The sequence below is a fragment of the Notamacropus eugenii genome, chromosome 6 (assembly GCF_028372415.1).
Source record: "Notamacropus eugenii isolate mMacEug1 chromosome 6, mMacEug1.pri_v2, whole genome shotgun sequence".
Taxonomy (NCBI): domain Eukaryota; kingdom Metazoa; phylum Chordata; class Mammalia; order Diprotodontia; family Macropodidae; genus Notamacropus; species Notamacropus eugenii.
Genome location: NC_092877.1, coordinates 95,745,993 through 95,770,292, shown reverse-complemented (window position 1 = coordinate 95,770,292; position 24,300 = coordinate 95,745,993). Strand labels below are relative to the sequence as shown.

The 24,300-nt window shown below is 38.9% G+C and overlaps 1 protein-coding gene across 8 annotated transcripts in view; it reads right to left on the bottom strand.

Annotated features, from left to right (window-relative positions):
* Positions 1-13,529: 13,529 nt before the first annotated feature.
* Positions 13,530-24,300, bottom strand: part of LIMCH1 (LIM and calponin homology domains 1) — a 371,911-nt gene continuing 361,140 nt past the window's right edge. For all 8 annotated transcript variants that reach the window (XM_072620594.1, XM_072620596.1, XM_072620595.1 and 5 more), the window contains 4 exons: positions 22,753-22,830; positions 21,830-21,938; positions 19,500-19,602; positions 13,530-14,997 (listed from right to left, as the gene is read on the bottom strand). In XM_072620594.1, the coding sequence (XP_072476695.1) occupies positions 14,972-14,997; positions 19,500-19,602; positions 21,830-21,938; positions 22,753-22,830 (316 nt within the window). In that variant the 3' untranslated portion in view covers positions 13,530-14,971. The remainder of the gene's footprint in view (positions 14,998-19,499; positions 19,603-21,829; positions 21,939-22,752; positions 22,831-24,300) is intronic.

Genomic DNA, 24,300 nt, shown 5'->3' with positions numbered 1-24,300 from the left:
AGCAGACAGCCTTGTTAATTTAGCATATAGACTTGGAATAAGGTACAGCATCCATCATCTCATCAAAATTCAATTAAAATTTGGGTCACCAGCCAAGCAAAAAAGGAGCCAGTTTTTTTTTCCCCTTCTGGAAGAAGAGTTCTTGGAACATCACTAAAGCCTTAATGGGTCTTTCCTCCCAAAAGCCAATTTGAAAGAATAACCAGGGGGAGAGTCAGAATGACCCCTGATATTAAAAGCTAGAACATGTGTAATCTTAAAACTGCCATTAATTTAATGCATGGTGTTGGGTGGGTTGGGGTGGGAGGCAGCTTCAGCTGGGTACGTGGGAGGAGATTTTAAGGTCTTCCTCTTTGGAAGGATGTCATGTCTGGTTCACAAACTCTTTGGACCCCACATCTCCCCTCTCTCAGTGACTCATGGCGATAGCAGAACTCTCTTCAATGGGCAGGGCACCCAAGGGCACCATAATCCACTTACCCCAGTTCCATTCCATGACAAACAGTGATACTTGCTCTCCCAAATCAGCCCTAATGTGTGGGAAAGGTAAGCCTGCAGGGACTACAACCAGATTTACAGCATTAACCACAATTGTATTCCAAGATTTCAGCTGTTAACTGTCTTAATTTGTTTTTTTCCTTCTTGCAATAATATAATGTTGATAAACTTTGACACACAGATGATCTAGCAGAGAGATTTCGTCTTGCTCAAAACCAATCTCCTTACCTGAAATTTGATTTCTAAAGTGCCTTTCAGTCTTTAAGCTTGGGGTCCAATGACTCCACTTGCAACCCTTGTAGTCATGAGAAATAGGGGTTTGGAGGTAAATTGCCTTTGGAGCTAGACAGACTTTTAAAAAATCTAGCAGGGGTATTCACCGAGATGAGATAATTTCTTTAACCCATTAATATCCCCCTCCTTTAGTCCTTTGACTCCAGCACACATCACAGTAGGAAATCTGGAGATTGGCTTTGTTTCTGGAAAAACAAACAAACAAACAGTGTGAGTCTCTTGAATTTTAACTCATATGTGACTTGCACAATGATGGAGGCTCATTTTTTTCTTGTTCTTAGAGCCATAGGTTGTGTAGTGGAAGTTTTTCACTCAGGTTGGTAGAAGGGAAGTTGGTGACATTATGACTTCCCCAAAACTCCTCAGGATAAGGCACTCTGAGGGAGTGAGAGCAGGTGACATGTGCCAGGTGGGGTGAATCACCCCACCACCTTCCCTCAGACCATGGTGAATATACCCCACAAGTCCTGGTAATAGCAGTTCTCCCCAGATCACTGACCCTGCTTCCATCAGCAGCAACCTTTGCGGAGGAGTCCACAATTTGTTTTGCTAGACTATGTATATTGACTACAAGGTTTTTATTTTTTATAATGGGAGTAGGGAGATGTATAAAGGAGAGAAGAATATGAGTTTTCTCTCTCCCCTCCCCCAAATAAAAAAGAGAAGAGAACAGAAGGAAAGTCAGAAGGAATCCCAATCAGGAAGCTTTGCAGGTTATGTGTTGAACTTATTTTATACTTGAAATAGAAAAGAAAACTTTTCATAATAGAGATTAATAGATTAATGTACAATCCTGTTCTCTTCTGTGTTGTATATGTAAATGCTCATCTTATTTGGTGTCAGAACTGTAAAAAAAAAAAAATTAAAATAAAGAAGGGGTCCAACCCAGTCATCACCTTACAGGTAAATCCAAGGATTTCAGGAATGGGATGCTCCCAATTCTCCAACCCCCAACTCCCCCTCTGCTAGAACAGTGGCCTTGCTTCCAACCTAGCCTAGGCAGCCATAGCCCAAAGAAGCTCCTTTATGGAGATGTCACCTGGGAATATCTTCTGAAAGTGTTTCAGCACCCTGCTCCGTACCTCCCACACCAATTTTACTTCTTCAAGAAAAGGTCATCACATCAAGGTGCTTTTTTCCCAAGACATTTAAATAATCTGAATTTCAGAATTGGAAGGGACCTTTCAGATCATCAGATCTGACCCAAATCCAATAAAAGGCAAATTCTGTCCTTGTATGCCCAGCACCTAGTGTGGTGGCTGAAATATAGAAGACATTCAACTGGAATCCTTTCTGCCACATTCTGCCACAATTGCTCCTTCAGCTTACCCTGAGAGTCAGGAAGGGAAGAGCTGGGTTCAGTTTCTACTTTGGCTCTATACTATCTGTGTGCCCATGGATACCATTAAGAGTAGATGCCCTCCCCAGCCTCTCCCCATGCCACCCTAACTCTGATATCAAAAACAGTTGGATAATTCCATGCCTACCGTATTTACTCACCTAAAGTCTTTAGACTTCATTATTTCTTAAGCCTGAAGAAGGATGCTAGGAAGGGGTATGTAAGACCTGTGAGGCATTATTTTAATTGCTATTTATGGTAGAAAAATATGGAGTTGGACTTGATTCCCAGGTGGCTGTTCTTGAACAAAACTGTCCTGGGCCACGTTTCTTTCCCATCACTCTGTTCAGTTGAGGAGTATCTGGCCTTTATTATTTATGTAGGGACCTCATAAACAGGAGGGGGCCCTCCTTCCATGAATGCAGCTAGCTTTCCAGAATTTTTATGGGGCTGTAACTGTGTTGACTTAAGAAAGCATGTTAAACTTTTTCCTTATGTTAAAAGAAAAGAAACGGGAGCTTGGGAACTATTCCTACATTTACCTAAAATACAAAATGAAGAAAAAAAGATAAATGATACAGCAGAGAAAACCAGAACTCTGAGACAGAGATGTTGCTAATGCAAAACTGCACAAACTTGGGAGAACTAACATTAAGAGTAAACACAAGCCAGCAAAGCTGAGACAGCCCTGCATCTCAAGCCATCCTAGCCACCTAAGTTCGTTTTAATGGGATTGGAGAGCAGAGCTGTGATTAAATAGCTATCTGGGGGATACAAAGTCCATCGTCCACCTTCCCTCCCCCTCTTTAGCAGAGGTAGTTAGGGATATAATCATACTCCTTGTTGCTTCTGGAAAGGCTTTGCAGGAACCACCTTGCTAGCTGGTATTACAGAATGCAGAGCTGGGGAATTGGGTTAACAAGCCTCATCTCCTGTTTTATTCACATACATCTTCAGCTATGATTCTTAACTCTATACTGAGTTAGTCACACAATGCAAAAAAGCACTTAATTCATTGCAAAGTGTATATGAATGTGAGTTTTTCTTATGTTTGTGCTCATAAGATCATGTTTGTTTCTTTCCACTAGGACCTGGAGATAGATATCATTCAAGCTGAGAAAAAAAGAGATGCTAATGAACCTTAATAAATATTTTATTTAAAGAACCTTCTCTTCCTTCGTTTCCCCTTTCCCCTCTCTTCAAGATCAATTAAATAGCTAGAAAAGAACTTGTATTAAATGTTTTGTCCCATTCATGATACTGAAATTGTAGGGGTTAGACTCGATTTAAATTTATGATTTTTTTGATCCCACTTTACACAGCAAGCATTTATAAAGTGCTTTATAAACACTATAAATACTAAATACACATATATACTATGTGTCAGGCACTGAGAACACAAAGGCAGAAAATGGAACAGTCCCTGTCCTCAAAGAGCTTATATTCTAATGAGAGAAAAGGAGAGACACTGACTTGAAAAGCAAGATGGAATCTTCATCCTAGACAATCTTGTTTAGTCATTCAGTTGTTCATTGTTTTCAGTTGTGTCCTACTTTTCATGACTCCAATTGGGGTTTTCTTAACAAAGATACTGGAGTGGTTTGCCATTTCCTTCAGAAAAAGAAACTGAGGCAAACAGAGTTAAGTGACTTGACTGAGGTCACACAGCTAGTAAGTTTCTGAGGCTAGATTTGAACTCAGGAAGATGAGTCTTCCTGACTCTAGGCCCAGTGCTCTAGTCATTTAAACATTGGGTTAATCCCTGGGGAATCCATAAGGCTAACTTCACTAATTAATAAGCACTTATTAAGCACCTACTACATACCAAGCACTATGCTAGGTGCTGATGATACAAAGACAAAAGTAAAATAGTCTTTTATGTTCAAGGAGCTTATAGGTATGGGGTGGGGGAACAAGACCTACATATATAGGTATTTATAAAATATAGACACAGTGCATGTAAGTTAGCTTTGGAGAGGAAGGCACTAGGAGCTGGGAGGATCAGGGAAAGCTCATGCAGAAAGTGGTACTTGACCTGATCTTTGAAGAAAACTATAGATTCTAAGATGTAGAGTCAGTCAATCAACTAGAATTTTAAGACACCTACTATGTGCCAAGGCAACAAACAAAAAAATCAGTTTTTGCCTTCAAGGAGCTCCAATGGGGGGGAGCAACTATGTGTAAACAAGACAAACTGGAGATAATCCATAAAGACAAAGCTCTAGCATCTTCAAGGAAGATGAAGAAAGGTTTCATGCAGAAGGTGGGATCGTATCTGGGACCTGAAGGAAGCCAAGGAATGCAGGAGGTGGGGAGCCAAGGTGATAAGGAAGTGAACAGGAAGAGAATTCCAGGCCTGGGGAACTGCCAGTGAAAATGTTGAGATACCAAAGAGGAGGAGGTGAGGAGGAAGTGTATCCTAGGAAGGTGGATAGGAGAGAGATGGGTCTGCATCTGTCTGTGGGTTTGGTACTGAAGCTCCAGATGGCTGAGAAACTCTTGGGATGCTGGTCTGGGGGGTTTCATTTTCATAGTTACCTGAGCGGTGGGATAAGACACACTAGATCTAAACGTTACTCTTTTTCTTATAATATGTAAGAGATAAAGATGAGAGACATAGTGTTATATATGGGAGAAAATTAAGAAAGTCAGTTTGGCTGCGTGAAAGAGTGCTAAGGCACTATAAAATTGAAAAGGTAATTCAGGGACAGGATTGTGAAGGGCTTTAAAGGCATTTGCATTTCATTTTAAAATTAATAGGGAGCTCCTGGAATTTATTGAGTGGGAGAGTGACACAGTCAGACCTGTGCTTTAGCAAAAAATCACTTTGGCATCTGGATGAAGGAGGATGAATTGAAGCGGTGGGGACACTTGAGGCAGGGAGATCAAGAGGGAGGTTATTGCAATAGTCTAGGGCAGGCAAGAGATGATGAGGGCTTGGAATAGGGTGGTGTGTGTGTGTGTGTGTGTGTGTGTGTGTGTGTGTGTGTGTGTGTGTGTGTGTAGAGGGGGATGAATGCAAGTAGCTACATCTTTTAGTTTGGATGTCCAGGCTACCACAGAAAACCACTTAATAATAATAGTTCACATTGACATAACACTTCTCAGTTCACAATAATCCTAGGAAGCAGATAGTACAAGTATTATTACCTTTATTTTCCATGAATATGGACCTTGCCCCAAGGAAGTGGCAGGGCTGGTCCTCAGACCCAGGTTTATTGGTTTCTTGTCTAAGACGTTTTTTGCTCTGCCATATTGCAGAATATGGACTGAACGATCAACATTTCCCTCCATCATCATAGTATGATTCTCAGTAGGATCAAATGAGATAATATATAGAAAGCACTTTACCAACCTTAAGGCCTTATATAAATGTCAGCCATTATTATTATAACTGTTATTACCATCATTATGTTGGATATTCTAAGTTCAGCTGAAGTTGCATCCCATTGAAAGATGAATTGAAGCTAAGGCCATAGTTTGGTATTGCAGATCAAAATGGCATCCTTTTGGACTTTATATTTGGGGTCTCATCTTTCCACAGTTTGTGGCAAGAATTTGGGGGTGGGGAGAAGAACATTGATTCTAGAATTTACTCTTTCTTGCAACATATCAGCACCTAAGTGATAGGATCTTTAGAGCTTGTGTTTATTTGACGTTATTGAGGGCAGGCATAAGGAAAAGTTTGTTTCTTATTTTCAATCATAATCTAGGACAGGATGGATAAAGGGAACATACATTTGCTCTTGGCAAGTTCTATTGGGAAAATCAAAATAACTGAAAGGTAACCCATCTCTTTCCTATCTACCTGCTACCCTGGCCCTAACCAGAAGTCAATTGGTCCTAGTACACACTTGTTATTCCGGAAATTGCTTGGTTCAGGTAGAAGTGTAGATGCTCACTTCAGAAATATATTGAATGTCTGACATTTGACCTCCTATGTAATGACCATAAAATAACCAGACACCAAGCATATGGTATTTGGATGGCTCACAGTTATATACATTTGCATGATCAGAAAAAGCTTTACACATATTTGCATACATCCTTACAACAACCTTGTGAGATAGGTAATGCAGGTCTCATTATCTTTACAGATGAGAGAGCTGAGGCCTAGAGAAATTAAATGACTTGGCCAAAGTCATACAGCTAATGAGCAATAGTGCCGGGACTCAAGGCCAGGTCTTTCGACCCCACGTCCAATTTAATCTAACATGTTACACCAAGTGACTGGCAACATTCCAGAGGTATCAGCTGCCTATATCAAAGTATCATATTTTCCACAGATGGTTTTTATACCTGATTTTTATATTGAAGTATTTGGAACCATAATTAAGATAGGGTGACTGAAGTTTAGCCACAGCGTACTAACATTTAGAGGGCGCAACACAGTTACATAACTAATTCCCATCCCACTCAACTGAATGTCTTAATTATGTCATATTAATTTCATATCAGAATTTATAAGCTTGATTTGAGGTGCTTTTATGTTATTGACCTGGGTGCCAAAATTGCAATTATGCCTCTGGATATATTATTTAGCTCATATTTTAGAAAGACATTTAACAGGGAGAATTTTATGATAAAAAGGATCCAAAATGTGGACAAAGGCCCCACAGCTATTTTCTTCAAGGTCTGATTGAGCAATAGAATACTCCATGGTCTTATTAGTGAGAACAGAGGCATTTGTAGCTAGATTTTTTTCTTTTTTCCTTGCAGAGTAGTTCTGCAAGTATGTAAAAAACATTTAACCTGGTAATACTTGGGTTTAAACAAGTTGGAAGCAAAGAAACTAAATTCAGATGTTTCCCCCAATTTCTCTGAGATTTATTGACTCTGTGTGTAGGTAAATGGATATGAATGTAAATAAATGCTTCAAATCCTAGTATAATCCTAATATAAGCTTCCAATCTGTTTGACTATCCAACCTAAAGAAGTCCAGTTATATATAAGGCAATGACTAACATTAGAGGTGGGAGTGATGGAACCAAGGATTGGGTCCAAGGAGAATCATTGTGAAATCCTTCCTCCTGTCTTTATCTGGAAACCATCATGCCTGACCCAAGTTCTGCCAACATGGCTGAACCCTTTCCATCTCCTTCTCCACTCTTTTTACAGGTGGTCACTGATGATCTAGTTGGGAAAGATGTTCCCCCATTCCCTCAGCCTTCGATGCCCCCAGTTAAGCCACATGGCCTTCTTTTTGATGAGCCAAACCAAAGTCTCTGGCTTTTGGGATTCAATGACTGAACGAAGTCTGTTCACTCTTCTTTAAATCCCAAAGCCACTGTATTGGACTGGAACTTAATAATTGCTGAATTGAATTGAATTATTCAGGAAACACTCAGAAGTGATGACTTAGAGTTTTTCTGAATATCTGAATATCCATACCATAATTTATTGCATTGTCTATAGAAGCTACTTTATACCTGCTAAGCTTTCAGTAGGTATTATAATCCTATGGTAACTTTCATCCTTAGTACATGAATTCTTTCCTCCTTTCCCTCCTTATGGTAATGCAAACCACTCTTACTGAAAATATCAAACATTTGGAGCTAATCTCAATTAATATAATTAAAATTATTATCTACCCAAAACATAAACTAAAAGTTTGCTGTAAGACATGGAATCAGGAATTTAGAGTTAAAGGGAACTTAAAAGTCATTGAGGCCAACCTGCTCAGTTCACAGATGAAGAAACTGAGGTTTTGAGAGAGGAACAGTTTCATACCAGGTCCTAATCAATCAGTTAATCAATGAGCATCTCCTCTTTGCTAGGAACTGGATGTGCAAAATTGTAATAGTACTTTGCCTCAAGGAGTTCACATTCTGTATCTGTTCTATACTGATAAGTATATATTATATATAGATTGTATACATATATACACACACATATATGATATAGGTCATACACATATATATGTGATACATAATAATAGCTAGCACTTATGTTGTGATTTTCTTATTTTATGCTCATAACAGCTCTGGGAAGCAAGTGCTATTATTATTCCCATTTTACAGCTGCAGAAACTAAGGGCAGTTAAGTTTCTTGCCCAGGGTCACACAGAAAGTATCTGAGGCTGGATTTGAACTCAGGACTTCTTGACTTCCAGCACTCTATCTAGCGAGTCATCTAGCCACCTTGTATGGATTAACTATAAATATACATAGTGCATCCAGATTAAGCCTTAAGCAAATAAATAAAAAGAAGAACAGAATGGCTTGAGAGGGAAGGTACTAGTAGTTTTTTGGAGGAGGGAGGAAAGGATATGGGAAGCCTTCATGCAGAAGATGGTTCCTGGTCTGCCAGTAGAGTGAAAGGAGAGTTTCTAATTAGATGCAGTAAAAAAAGGAGCTGGGATTGGAACGTAGGACCCTCTGACCCGTGCTCCAAATCAAGCTGCCTCCTCTCTTTCTTCCTCAGATTCTGTCTTCACTAATGTCCTTTTCTGATGGATGTCTCATCTTTCATCTGTGAAGGTGACCTTTGATTCCTGCAACTACAACAACAGAACACAAATTCTGAATAATCCTCCCAAGCTGGCAAGATTTTAAGTAAGGATCTGATAAAAGACTCCTTTTGACCAGTTGGACAGCTGATTTTTTTTGGCCACTGTAATTCATAAATGACCACTTACTATTCCTACTGTTGCTACCACTCCCCAATATACTTCAAGGTTTGAAAAGTTCATTAAACTCATTGCCTCATTTGATCCTTTGAGTTGAGAACAAGAATTATCAGATACATTTTACAGATTAGGAAAGTGAAGAGGTAAAATGATTTGCTCAAGGTCACACAGTTGGTGTCAGAGAAAGGTTTATCCTGACTCCCAGGAGTAGTATTCTTCTTTCTTTCTTTCCTTTCTTTCTTCCTTTCCCTTCCTTCCTGTCTTTCCTTCCCCTTTCCCTTTGACTTCTCCTTTCCCTTCCCTCCTCTCTCCCCTCCCCTTCCTTTCCTTTCACTTCCTCTAAGATGACATTGAGGATGTGTAATCTGCATGGATATAGGGTAGTGGAAAGAGCATTGAACCATCAGGCAGAGAACCTGGATTTGAGTCCATGTTTTACTACCTATATATGACCTTGGGCAAGTTACTTCAACTATTCTTCCTCCTCTGTAAAATGATAGAATTGGACCAGATCACCTGTGAGGTCCCTTCCAGCTTTAGTCTATGAAATGCCAGTGGTACACGAAAACAAAGAAATATCCATGGAGATAAAAATCATTCCTCCTTGAATTATTGAAGGAATTGCATATCTTGCCCTTCCCTAGCTCACTGTTTAGCTTTTATGGTTGGCAAATCACTTTACATATATTGTTTGATCCTTGCAAAAACAAACTCTCTGAAGTAGGTGTTATTATCCCAATTTTATTGATGTAGGAACATGCTCAGAGAGGTTAAGTAACTAGGGTCACACAGTTATTAGGCTAGATTCAAACCCAAGTCTTCCAGATTCCAATTCTAGTACTTTATCCATTATACAAGCTTTGACCTTTTGTGAGAAACATGCTTTGATTGCCAAAAAGACCATTAGATGTCCGTGTTTTATGAAGGTCCATGGGCCTTTTTATACATCTATCCACAAAAAAATACAGATTTTAATCCTCAGCAGGCAGTTTTAAACTCAGCTGTGCACACAGGCAGGTATTTAATAAATCATTTTTTCTGCTGTATAAATGCAACACATGAAATGTTACAAGCACCAACCACTGCCACGATGACCAAGTGATTAGTCACTCCCGAAGTCACTTTTTCCATACTTAACCTGATGTACTGCTAAAGGGAAATGGGCTGCCTAGCCAGTTCTTGATGTATTTCCCAGCGTGACTGACGGTAGGAAGATAATTGGGTAGCAGCTGGAAGCCGCACAAAGAAAATCAACAACAGAATCCCAGTATCTCAATCCGAGAAGGGATCTCAGAGGTCATTGGATCTGAACCGTACTGGATCAGGAATCCTTTCTCCCACACTCCCGGCAAAGGAGCTCAGTCAGCCCTCCCTTACTCTAGTGATTTGGAAGAATACTTTACTTAAAGACAAATGTCTACCAACAGAGACTGCATCACCCCTTTGTCAGTGATGTTGTCAAGATGATGATTCAGGTCCACGTTGGAAGAGGTAGTCCGTGAGGTCACTTGTAACTTTCTGAGGTTAGAACCCATTCTATTTTTTGGGCAGCCCTAAGTCAACCAGCACTGATTAAGTGGCTATGTGCCATGGCAATGTGCTAAGCACAAAGACTCAAATTGTCTCTGATAAGCCTCTCTGACATCCACCTGTTGCTCCAACTTCCACCTTAAGGCCAAGCAAAGCAATTTTAGTAGCAATTTTCACATAAAAGCTTTTCTAATATTTGCTGATAGCTATGCTCCCCTCTGACCCCTCTGTGTCCTCTCCTCAAGGCTATCCATTCTCAGTTCCATCAACCCATCCTTGTATGGCATTATCTTGAGAGTCATTTCCAACCTGGTTGTTTTCTTCTCCAAACATTCCACTAACTTAAGTATTGCGGATAATGACAATGGCTTATTATGTGTTTAAATTTGGCACACTTCAGGTCTTGGAAACAAATCATTTTAGATACAGAGCTTAGTATGGAAGGATACAGGACACACACCATATTGTCTATAATTAGGCCAGGTCTAATACAACCTGTTAGATGCTAAGCTTTGCTTTAATAGGAATATTGTTTGTGGAAATAGCACTCAGAGGGCTATAGTTTTCTTTGTTGCTAAGAGGAACTCCCAGTTGAATGGACATACTTTTAATTCTTGGTGTATAGTACTATAAATCACCTTAATGGCTTCAAAAATTCACAAATGGACAAAATAATACCTTTAGAGCAACTAAAAGAAATACATAGGGACTTGGAGTGGGGTGGGTGCAGCTTCTGACCATCAGGTTTAACTAAGCTGAGTTACTCAAGTTCTATGAATTCTTGTGTAAGGTGTGTGAGGGTGACAGGCTGGGGGAGGAAAGAGGAGTCAGGAGAACTCTAAGGAAGCTGGAAGGACATCAGGTTTCAATGATCAGTGTTGAAGGGGACAATCACCCAGATAAAGATCAATTCCCATTTCATTTCCACCTGGATTGTGACTCCACAGAGATTTAGTTGTATATATGGTCATCTGGGGCAATGAGAAGCTCCTAGAGGGGCTTTATCCCCCCACGGAAGGATCTCACACCAAAAGGTCAGAGTAGAAGTTATCCGAAATGATTGTCCTTCATTGATACCTTCCATCCAATTGCACCAAGTCAGAGGGGTTCTGCAACAACCCAGTCAACAATAAGCATTTATAAAATGTTTAAGAGCCAGGCCTTGGAATAAGTGCTGGAGATACAAAGAAAAAGCAAGAGTCCCACAGCCCTCAAGGAGTTTACATTTGAATGGGAGAGATAACACATACATATTGGGACAAGCTGAATAAAGAATAGATGAGATAGATCCCCTTAGAGGGGAGGGCTCTGAGGCACTGGCAGATGAGGGTACTATGAAAGGCCTCCTGGAGGAGCTGCTGCTTGAGCTGGTTCTTGGAGGAAACTAGAGATTCTAAGAATTGGAGGCTGGGAGGGAGGGCATTTTAGGCATGGGCCACAGTGGGGCAATATGGAAGACAGCTAGTAGCTAGAAAGCCAGGATGGACGGATAATAGAGTATGTGGAAGGAAAGAGATGATTTGGGCCAATTGTGAAGAGCTTTACATGCCAAAACAAAGGATTTTAGATATGATCTTGGAAATAATAGGGAGTCCCTGGAGTTTACTGAGTTAGGGGTGGGGTGGGAACATGGTCAGGCCTGTACTTTAGAAAAATCATTTTGGGAGCTGATAGGAACATGGATTGGGGTGGGAAGAGATCTGAGGCAGGTAAGAAATGAGTCTTCATTCCAAGAAGAAACTAAACATAGTCCCATAAACCAGTAGGACACCAAAATTCATTTGAGTATTTTATTTATAAATGTACATTGACTATAAAAGCTGTTGCATTTTAGACAACTTTTTGCTACTCCTCAGAGGCATTTTTAGAATAAATATTGTAAATGAAGGTTAGTGTAACTGATAAAGCACATTCTCCAACCTAGAACAGCAATTCTTCTTCTAGCTGGTCTTGCATATGATGTAGGTCCTTTTACTTCATTAACTTTGACGCTTCAAATAGATAACTACAGTATGGTTTGTATTAATAACACTACATAGAAAGAGTGAGGAAACACCATGAAAGTTTGACAGTGAAATACACATACATAGTTATCCGAAGTTATCCATGTTTTCTGAAGAATGAGAAGGAAACAGCTTTTAGAGGATCTAAAAAAAATTAGAACTCATCTTTCCACAAGAATAATAAATCATTTACTTTTCTTTTCTTTGTTTCATTCTAAAACTAAACACACACATATATTACAACCCAGTGTAGTAAAGCATTGCTTTTTTTTTCTCCCCATGGGATCTCCGAGATTATTTAACAAGAAATCTTCATACTTATTATGTTGAATAGGAGAAAAAAAAAGGCCTAGGCTTTCTAAAATGCCATGTAACAGATTCCAAATGAAATATAAATCAAATACTAACAGGAACAGTTGGCAATTAGAATTTAGAATGCTGGAGATTATTCTGTGCTGGTGACTAGAGTTCATTATGAAAAAAACGCCTCTTGTGGTTGGAAAATGGGTCTTTATTTTTCTTGACTGGATTCTAGCTTCAATAAATGTATGATGAGACTGACTAAGAAAAATGTATAAATGAGGCTGTGGGAACCAGAAAAGAATGTGCAATATTCACATATTCCTTATGTAACGGATGGAGTTTCATAGGTAAAAAGGGCTCTATAAAAATCGGTGATGAATGTTGAAATTGTGCATGTTTTGTGCATTACCGTGGGAGAGTACTCTGTGAACACCATGCAAAATGTAAACATCAGCATTATCAAAATATCTAACAACAGAACATGCAGATGGCTAATCAAAATATTGAACCGAATATCTGTACATTTCCAAAACTATTTTTTTTTTCATTTTTGTAAAACAGCAACCACTACCAGGAGGAGTCTCGGGAACCGAAGGTCTTGGGAATGACTTCGTTCCTCTTGAATTCACTGTATCCGTAAGTCATCACTGACTATGTGCAATAGCTTTGCATTTTCTAAGGCACAATTTTAATGAAATGATGTGTAAGGTTCAATCCAACAACATTTCCAAATGACAAGGTAGTAAAAATACCTTCAGTGACCGAGGAGAATTCTGCACAAGCACTGGCATGCAAAGGACCATCTAGCATAGCACGTAAATAAATAGTTGCTAGCTATATCAAATAACACATAGAAAAATTATTGCTTATCTAATAAACATCCACTTTATATCCCGTTTACTAATACAACAACATACCATGAATGGGTTCATCCTCTAGATTCGCAACAAATCTTTATTAATTTAACATGATTTTAAGGCAGAATAAATAGGTGTCCCAATACCACCTGCTCCTCCCCTGCCCTCCCTTCCCACCCCAAATTTTAAAGAGAAAAAAATCCCAGGAAAGTTAAAATGAGGATTTTAAACCACTTTCTCCTTTCTTCAGCCAGCTGGAATTCATTATGTGACACATGGAGTTAGGAGAACAGCAAATCAATTCCTGGTTAAAGTTCTCCATGATTAATAGCTGGAACTCTTGACAATGAAGAGGAGAGTGAAGGGGAACATGCAAACAGTCATTACAATGGACAAGGTACAGTGTGAACTGTGGGATCTTAATGGTCACACGGAAGTCAGTGAAATATCACCCACTATCGCATCCTTTTTAAGTGAGCAGCAGAGATTCTCACAGCTTATCTCTGTACATATATGGCACCAGGTACCCAAGGCATACGATGCTTTCTCCTAGACTGACACGTGACAACTCCTGCTTTTCTTCCTGGGAATGTTGTAAATGATATTGACCAACAAGATCATGCAATCCTTGTTATTGATGTCCTGTTTGTTGGAAGAGAGGCAGCGTCCTTCTCCATCTCTCCTATTTGAGCAGTACAGTACTGCAGTAATCCAGAAAAAAGACCGACTGAAATAATCTCCTCTCACTTTCTCATCCTTTTGGGAACTGCCTCCCTTCAGTCAGTATAGGCCCAGCAGGCTTTACAAGAGTTCTCTTTATTTGACAGAATAATCTACATTAATGATGTAACTTTGAAAGTACATGAATGTTAATGGCGCAACAATTGATGGGCCTGCCCTCGAAAGGAACAGAACACAAAAGGTTCAGAATGACAGTATGTATTATTAAACTAGTATCTTTGTACAAAAAAAAGGTTATAGCTCAGTAACAGAAAATCCCTTTCTGTGATTTTTAGTTCAGAAAAGTATTCATCAGATGCTCCCTCAGCAGAGTGCTCATCTTACGTTGGCATGTCCTGCACTTTCTATCGTTCAGTTTTGTAAACTTAAAATGTTTAGCTTCTAGAAATTTCAAAACAAAAGTTTTATTGCATTTTTAAAATCTTAATTCCCGACAAGGATAATATCACATTATAAATCATCAACGTATCTTGCCTTACCAAAAAACAATCAAACAAAAAAACCCCCCAAAAAACCTCCCATACAACTTTCTGAAGAATTCGGGATCAAAACAACTCAATATTCTCAAGACATACTGTGCAAATGCAAAAAGGAAAAAAAAGAAAGGAAAACACAAACATACATTGCGCTATAAAGGAACAGACACAGCCTCTTAGTATAGCTTTTTAAAAATTAAATGAGTGCCATGAAGCCCCACAAATATGGGCATTTGTAAGCGATTGTCCAGGACATCCCCAAAGGGAGCTGTGGGAGGTGGTGTGTAGGAGTGACAACCATGTCACAATGTTGTTGGCTGACCAGCACCTAGGTGAAAGCAAAGCCAAAGAGAAATGAATGACAGTATTCAATAATTCTTGTTTCCTGATTCCATAAACCTACAGAACCTAGACAGATCTACCGAACAATTTCATAAAGATCTGCAGTTTGTATTTATACTGCTTTCTGGTTTTGCTAAGCATTTTTGCACTTTGCCATTCCAATGTATTCTCCACCTAAGTCTTTGCAAGTAAACAGAGATACTGCCCAAAGAAAATGCACGCTGGAGGGCTAGCTACACAAGTTCCAAGGAGAATCAGGTTAGAAAGAGTGTAAGGCCAGGTTTCTCATTAGGCATAGTACGCTGCCTAGTTTCCAAGAGATTCCTCACAGTTTCTTATGTGTGTGGTAAATACAGGTTACCATTTGTTTGTATTAAAAATAAGGAACCAATCATGATAATAGCTAGTATTTATATTGTGTTCTAAAGTTCGCAGAGGGTTTTATATATGTGAGGTTCACAACAACTGTGTGAAATAGATATTATTTTACTGTCCTCATTTGATAGACAAGGAAACTGAGGCAGACAGAATTTAGTGACTTAAGGGTCACGCTGCTGGTAAATGCCTGAGAGGCCAGTCACGCTCTAGACTTTGTGACTCCAAGTCTTGTACTTGGGGTACCTGCCAGCACTGAACATTCTCCCTAGTATTAGAGAAAGAAGGAAAACTTGGGAAGTGTAACATCCTCCAAGTGACATCATTTATCAGCACACCAATACACACTGCTTCATATGCAAGAGACAGTTCCTAACCTTGAGATCTCACTCTATGGTGAGCCAAAGGAAATTTCTGAGATTCTATATTTTATCTTCTATAGGGATAAAAAGGAAGGCTGGAAAACTTCTCCCTCTTTTGCCTCGATATTACCCTAGGATCAAACATCATCTTTTGGGAGTAGGTGGTACGGAAAAAGTGGGGTATCTGAAGTAAAATGGAAATGGTCAGTTTGGACTAATGGGCTCTTCACTGAAATCTTCATAGCATTTCTCTATCTTCAGCAAAAAAAAGAGGAAGAGGCACATATTAAATTATAAAGTGCCCAGGGACCTTGCCTAAATGTATTTCATAGTAAGAGATGATTGAACAGAAGATTGTATACAGAGACAAGCTCATCTAACACGTAAGCAACCAGGGACAGAAATTAAGCGTGTGACAGCATTATGTATTATGGCCAATTTATGACACATTTTAGATGCTATTTGCATAAGATCTTAAACGTATTTAGGTAGCTTTCAGGAATTCCATTTTAATATGCTCTTATGCTACCAGTTTAAAAACTATTTGAATATATCTCCTTACTCCTAGAAAACAAGATTATGTATATTTCATTTTTGTTATTCAATTGAATAAAATTATTTTCCATTTCCTTAGAAAACTATTATAGTAAACCTTCCACACTGATCTGTTCTCTGTCTCTTTTTTTTCTCAGATAAAAATAAGAAAGGATATGTAAAAACATTTCTAGAGCTTACCTCCAGATCTGATTATTTCTCTGGTATCTGGGATTGCTTCATCCATTCCAATGCATTAACACTCTTCTAGCTAAATGTGTAGTTCCCCCCTTAACTTTCAAAGCTAATTCAGTTTTTATAACAGCAAAGAAAATAACTGGAGCACTTGCTGAAGTAGATGAGGGCTTTTAAGCCCCTTTCATAAAAAACCCCATCAGCCTTTCTTGGAAATATTTTTACTGTTCCAATTGTAAGTGAGATATCTATGTTTGGAGAAATAGAGGCTTAAATCAGGTGAACAAATTTATCTCCCCATGTCAATTTTAATAAAAGTCTGCAAAGGAAAAAGGTAGCTGTGTCACCATACTGGAAATTTAACTTTCCAGGTTTCAGATTACACAGAGTGGCCTAATAACTAGATAGATTCAACACAGTCCAGGGGAAAGCATACTGGCTAAGGAATCAGAGGACTTGTGTTCAAATTCCAATTCAGATGGTTATTCTTTCTGGAAGCCTAAAAAAATCTCCTAGACCATTGGATCCAATTAAGCACATTGGACCAGATAGCCTCAGAAGCCTCTCCGAACTCTAGATCAGTGACGCTATGATGGGACTTCTCAATATATTCTTGCCTTTAAAAATAATTCATCTTACATTTTAATGTTAAAAGAAAAAAAACTTCTTTGAACAAGATAATTTTCCTAAATGTCACATTTTTATGGCTTTATTTGCAAACATCATTAAAAATGAAATGAAGATGAAAGGAATCTAGCTCTTCCCCTTCAAAGTCTGAGGGTCTGTGGGACCTTTTATGTTCCTCTGGTATCCTCAGTGCAGTTTCAGGTGAGGAAGGACAGAGAGGACCAGGCACCATCACTTTTATTTCTTTGCAATATAGGTTTCCAACTTAACAGTGCCCTCTTCTGATTATTCAAGTCATGTTCAACTGGAATGCTGAAGAAAAAGCTTCATCTAGGAAGATGAGGGGAAAATCACTTTGAAAAAAGATAGAGGTCAAAAAGCTGTATTTCTCCCCTGAAGTACATTTTAAAGTAAATTCAGTTGTGTACATAAATCTTGCTGGGGATCTATGACAGCCACCCAGTAAGCTGACATTCAAGAAGATGTTACATATTTATTTCCCAAGCTCGTCAAAGCCAAGTTTTTACAATAATCAAACCGGATTCACTGGGAATCCATTTAGCTGTTCACTCCCATATTTTCTTTAAGGTAATAGGTATGGGTACCTATTCCCTCCCATACCAATTTCACTTTTTAAAAGGAAAACACTGTCCAGACAAGATAAATTGTAATTAAATGATCACGAAATAAAACTTCATTTTTTTCTCCAGGTTAAAATTGTTTATGTGTTATATTTAAACATTTTTGGTAAAAACATGAAAACCTTTAACTTTATCTGATTTAAAAAAAAACAACTATCCCATAGTTCAAAGGAGATTTTACTAACCTAAAAGAAACACAAAACTTCAAAAGGATACAAAATTTCTGACTACTTGTGTTGCAGTTGACTAAAATTTTCCCAAATTAAAACACACAGAGACAGTGGTTTTTTTTTTTTTCCGGTGCTCAGAACGTGGAACAGAATTTATCAAATGGAAGAGCAGTTGTACCACACCGCCCTCTGGTGTTACAAAATATATAAGCAGTCTTTTCCCAGAACCCTTCATTTCATCTTCCTTCTAACACACACTTTCTCCCCTTTTGTTTTTCGCATTTTGCTAGGGACTACGTAGAAGAGATGGTTCCTTTTCTTGTGTTTACAAACGAATTGGGAAGATGGCTGGGTTTAGTGGAAAGAGCCTGGAACCTAGAATCAGAGGACAATCCTGACTCCCCACCTTATAACCAGTTATCTTGGGCAAATTTTCTCTCTTAGACCTCAGTTTCCTTATCTAGAAAAAAGAGGGAACTGAATTTTATTGTTGTTCAGAGCATTAGTCATGTTCGAGGCTCTTTGTGACCTCATTTGGGGTTTTCTTGGGCAAAGATATAGGAATGCTATTTCCTTCTCTCGCTCATTTTATGAATGGGGAAACTGAGGCAAACAGGGCTAAGTGACTTGCCCAGGGTAACACATCTAGTTTGAGGCCTGATTTGAGCTCATGAAGATGGCTTCCATATCCCTTTCTAATTATTTGTTCTATGAACCCCATGCTGTAAATATATTTCAGTGTATCATCAAAAACCACAAAGCAAGGCATATGCTATATTTTAGTGATTAAGGAATTCCGGAAATGAATTCGGTAGTTAGAGAAGACTTCATGAAAGTTGTGCAATGCTCCTTCAGGAAAACCTTTGGCCTGGGAGAGAAGGAAGGAGAATGCCTTTACACTTAGAGGTTATTACCTGAGTAAGGACATGGAGATGGGCATATTCCACATAATACATGTGAGGAACAACGAGGATACTGACTTGATGGAAGTAAAGAATTGATGGTGCCCCCAAAATGGCTTGGGATTTCTTTATAGTTTGATGTTCTCTTGGTGATCTCCATACTCTCATCCTTATAACAATAAATTTACTTTGTATTTTCTTATCTGGGTACATGTTGTACCAGGAAACAGAGGGGAGGAATAAGAATTTATTAAGTGTTTACTATGTAACAGGCACTGTACTAAGCATTTTACAAATACAACTCTGTGAGGTAGGTACGTACTATTGTCCCCATTTTACAGTTGAGGAAACTAAGTGACTTGTCCAGGGTCATACAGCCAGTAAGTGTCTGAAGCTGGATCTGGACTCAAGCCTTAGTGACTGCAGGTCCAGTGCTGTATCCACTGCACTACCTAGCTTTTGAGTTGTACCTCCCATTGCCTAGCACATTAATAAATACTTCCTAAATTGAATCAACATTTAATTTCTTTTTGCCTGGATGCTGATAAAGCTCTGTTTACAAGCCATCACTTTATTGAGCAGAAAGTCTGTGGAAGGGGAGACTCAGGCCAGTAAATGTGCAGGCATGGCCACAAGAGATTTCCTGCATCTCAGGATCTGTGGGATCGAATGTGGTACTTACTTCGGGACCGCATGTAGCACTCATTGCAGTTTAGCAAACCATTGCGAATCCTGACATCTGTTCCACTCACTGAATCTCCAAGCTGTTCTTTGCAGATTCCACACTGTCCATTAAACAAGAAGGAAGTCACGTGAGAAAGGCATCCTTGTATCGACTTTTTTGTGTCATTCCCAGACAAACCATCACAAAAGCAGAACCCCTTCATACCTATCAAATGGAACTCCACTGGTGATTTGGATAAAGCAAATGACATTCAGAGCGTTGACTGAAACTTGTCTGACTCTTTCATGGGGAAAAATTTGTAAATAAGACCTCAGGAGATTTCCAGGATTTTGCTGAACCTCTAAGAGATCCGATACAAGGGATATAAAGCTCTTCTTTCTGAGATTTCGGTTTTCCACATAGAGATCTCTAATTAAAACCCCCCTGGGAACAAAGTTGAAAGACACTGGAGGACATTCTGATTTTCTCAATACTGGGTTAGTGGTGGTGCTGGTGATTAAGGAAGAGAATTGAGTGGCTGTCTCATGCATAGCCTTTTGCTGGGGAGGCCAGAGACCAAAGTCCAGAGAGTGTAGCCTGGAGGTTTGTGAGTAGGCGGGAGAGGGTAGGGGCTCCAATAAGACCTCCTGTATCTCAAAGTCACTGAGTAAGGGACCAGGGGAAGAATGTAGGCTAAGTCAGGTGGGCAGCTGCTGTAATTGGACGAGAGGGAGTAGGGAGTAAGTTCGCCAGGACCCAACAAAGAAGGACCCAGCATTTTGGAATCCCTACTTAGCCTTCCTAGACTATTTCTACCTTTGAAAAGTATCTATTCTTTGAAGCTATCAAAATAAAAAAAAATCGATTTGTATATTAATTAGAAGTTCTCTTACTGAAATTAGCCTGCTTGTATTTTTATGAACTGCTTTGTGATATATATATACACACATACAAATGCATATATACATACATACACACACACACACACATATATATATATATATATACATATATGTGTATATATATACATATATATATATATATATATATATACACATATCTTAGGGAAGAATCATATTCATCCCAATACTGTGGATACGCAGTTGATTGACAGGCAATGTGCTGTACTCCTGTGGATAGTTAATAGCCCTGAGAGTCAGGAAGACCTGAGTTCACGTCCCAAACTGTGATAGGTGAAGCAGGCTGTGTGACTCTTGGAAGATCACCTGACCTTTCATTTAACCAGGAAGCCCTCTAAGACTCTAAGTTATGACCCAGTTACTGTTCTGCACTGGTGGAAGGAGTTTCCTTACCAGAAGCTCTCTATACCAATGAAATGATGTTTACCTTCTTCCCCCATCCCCCACCCCCAAATAAACAAAGCACCCAAATCAGACGGTGTGAAGTGCTCTCATTATCACATATTCTTTTAGCATTATTAGCTTTGTCTTTTTTCCTTTCAGTCCTCCATAGAAGCCCACAGCCCATTTAATCCAACGCATTAATTATTCTCTACAATACATTTAATCCAACACATTAATTATGCCCTATGGTTCTATCTGTAAAGTACCATGAGGCACAGCATGTCCCCTTTCTCAACTTCTCTTACTTCTTCAGTGCCTAATGCTCTGCACAGAGTGGGTATAAATGTCGCTGAACTGAACCTAAGGGAGTTACGGACTGGAAATAGAGAGGGTGAGTGAACACACACTCTGCTTAGGTCCATGTTGGGCAGTAGTCTGAAAAGAGATGCTGTTTATCTCCAGTTAGGAGCAGAGAGAGAGGGATGAGGGAGGACAGGGCTAAAGAACACCCTCCTCTGCACCCTAAGTTCTCAATATAAATATGGTTTTGAGACTTAGGATCACAGCAACTAACCAACATGTTCAATTGTCAAGGGTTAAACCAAAACTTTCTATCACCTGAGGGAACTGGGTAAGATACTAACAGCTCCTAATATTCATTCATCAAAATTTCAGAGACTAGAAAGAATTTTTTTAGACTCCAAATAAATTCAGAGGCTAACACACTAGCATTTTCCCTTTGGAGTATTTCAGGGTGAAATTCTTACTCCCTACTTGAGCACACATTTCTTTCAGGGACACACTAGTTAGGTAGGGGCAAACACTTGCAAAGCCAGGTAAACAAATCTAGCTGTGCCTTCTAGGGATGAGAAGATGGCAGAGATGAGCCTATATACATACAGAAGGACAGGCAACACAGCAGCAGTGTAGAATAAGGAACCACATCCATCTTATAAATACTGGCACAATGTTTGCTCCACACACAGAATGATAAAAAAGGATGCTGTGGGATCCTATTTAGACTGAGAAGTAATGAATACATACCCTGAAGCACTGGATATGAAAATAAAGGCTGAGTGTTTCGATGATCATGGCAGCTCCTTTCCCCAGAGGGAGCCCACATGCAGAGCATAACTTCTTTCCGCTTATAGACCTGGATGAAAACACATTTGCACACCCTCTGTATGACACAGGACAGGCGAACTCATCCTGCTTCCAAGAAATGAAAATGCAAATTTTAAAAGGGCATATGACTAGTTGTGTTCACTGCCCCTAAAGGTGACCGAGTTAAGTCATCGAGATGGTCACAAGCACTGACAGGAAGCTTCCTGAAATTCAAGATTTAATTAAGTAAATTCAATAAATGTTCAATTCAATAAGCATTTATTAAGCACCTTATAGTGTTACAGTTCACTTATTAGAAGATAAAATGACACTTGGCTAACGAGGTCCACGGGATATCTTTCACTGACTTCACTGTTGGTTGAGCTTTCTGCCCTGAACCTGGCACAATTTCAGAGTGGCACGATGCCTCTGTAAGAGTGGCATTCATTCATTCAACCAACATTTATTAAGGACCTATTATGCTGAAGGTTCTGCTTCAATGCTCAAGGAATCTCTCTGATTTTATAAGTACCAGCACTGCCTCCAAGGAATCAGAACTACATTCTACACACGCTTTCTCATTCCCTGCAATTCTAGTCCATGATGTTCTATAAAATGTAATTAAAACCTTGTGGAAACAGCAGAGCCAATGTTCAATGTTTCACTTTTTCTTTATTTTTGTACCAGATCGGAAGCTGAAATAGAATGGGTGTCCTGTATTTGAAGAGGTGTGGAGAAACTCCCCAAACCAAGCTGGCAGGTACCAATTCAGGTAAAATTATAATGGCTGCTAAGAACCACCACTAAGAGGCTATCCAAGACAAAACAAGGCAGCCCATGAAGGGCCTATTGGCCTTTCATACCTGTTGGGAGATTGACCAGGAGGGGTAGGAGAGCATGGGGATAACTGCCCAGCTCTGAAATTCTCACGAGGGCTGGCCCTGAAACATGGAAAAGAAATAAAGAATTATAACAAGGACAAATAAAGCATCCAAAGGCCAATCATGGGATATAGCACCTCTTCACTATGAAAACAACAAAGACCCTAGCAACTCTTCATGATTAAAAAAAGAGGATAGATAAATAGCCCTTGTAATTTACATAGGCTTCTCAGTATATTCTCTGCCTGGTATCCATGATAAAATCAATGTGGCTTTGATAGGACGAGGTTAGAAAAGTCAGGATGCCTTTTCTAGTGCTTTTTTTGTCTGGTAGGTCTTTTAACCAAATTTTCTAAGATGCACCTACTATTCTCTATACCAAAACGTGACTTGCCCCAGGAGAAAATGTCCACCAACAACTCTGTCCAGAAAACAAATGGCGAACTGTAGGCATGTGGTCAGCCTCATGTTGAGGAGGTCGTCTGCTAAGGAATAAATCTAGTCATATATTTAATTAGCATTTCAAAGGCATCCTTTTAAATATGTTATCCTTCTCCTCTTATAAAATCAGTGCCCATGGATAGAACAGATTAAAATTCTTATTTCTATGTTTTTAAAAAAAAAAGTTTCTAACTTTCTGCCTTGTCAAAAGGGTATACCCTTAAAATACATGATATTAAAAAAAAAATCAGTGACATAAAGATGAATAGTGAAATTTCCTAAGTTTGGCTCATTTTTAAAAAGTGGCATGTGCTCTAGAGATAAATCCCAAAGAAAGAGTAAAAAAAGGAAATGAATTTGAACGTTCAACTAAAAAAAGCAACCTGTCATAGATTTAAGAAATAAGTTGAGTAAGAATCAACACATTAGCAACTCTAAAAATAACAGGTGAAATAATCAGCTAAGTTATAAGAAATATCATATAAAAACTACTAGAACTGCCAGAAGTCTCACTGCTCAAATATGAGATGAATAAATTTTGATAATGGCTCAGAGGATCTGGCAAACTCTTGCCATAATCTTAGCAGAAAAATATATTGTTGGTATTTGTCCTTTGTTTTTGAAGAGGACCATGACATCAAGAAGGTGATGCCATAACTTGGAAGTGAATTGGAAAGAAGCGAGGGAGGGCTGGGTAGTCACTAGCCTTACTTTCTCATGTCCTAGATTAGGATGACTGGAGATGGTCCGGGATCAAGCAGAAAGATGGACATTTTTTATATAATTAGAGTAGATCTTAGATGAGCTTCTATTCCTATTTCCTGAACCCATATTTTACTCTTAGTCTCTGAGACGTGATTTAATCCTCTTAAAATAATTTCTGAATCTTTTGCTACTTACTTTGGTAAAAAAAAAACAAAAAACAAACCAAAAACAAACCAGCAAGTCCACAATTCCTTCTAGTTTAGTTTTTAGTTTGTTTAGTTTTTATTTTATTTCAAGATCTATTTTTCACATTTTTTAGTTTCTATGTGCATTTAATTAAAAAATACAGTGTAAAATATTTCAGTAGTCAAGATGCCTGATCTG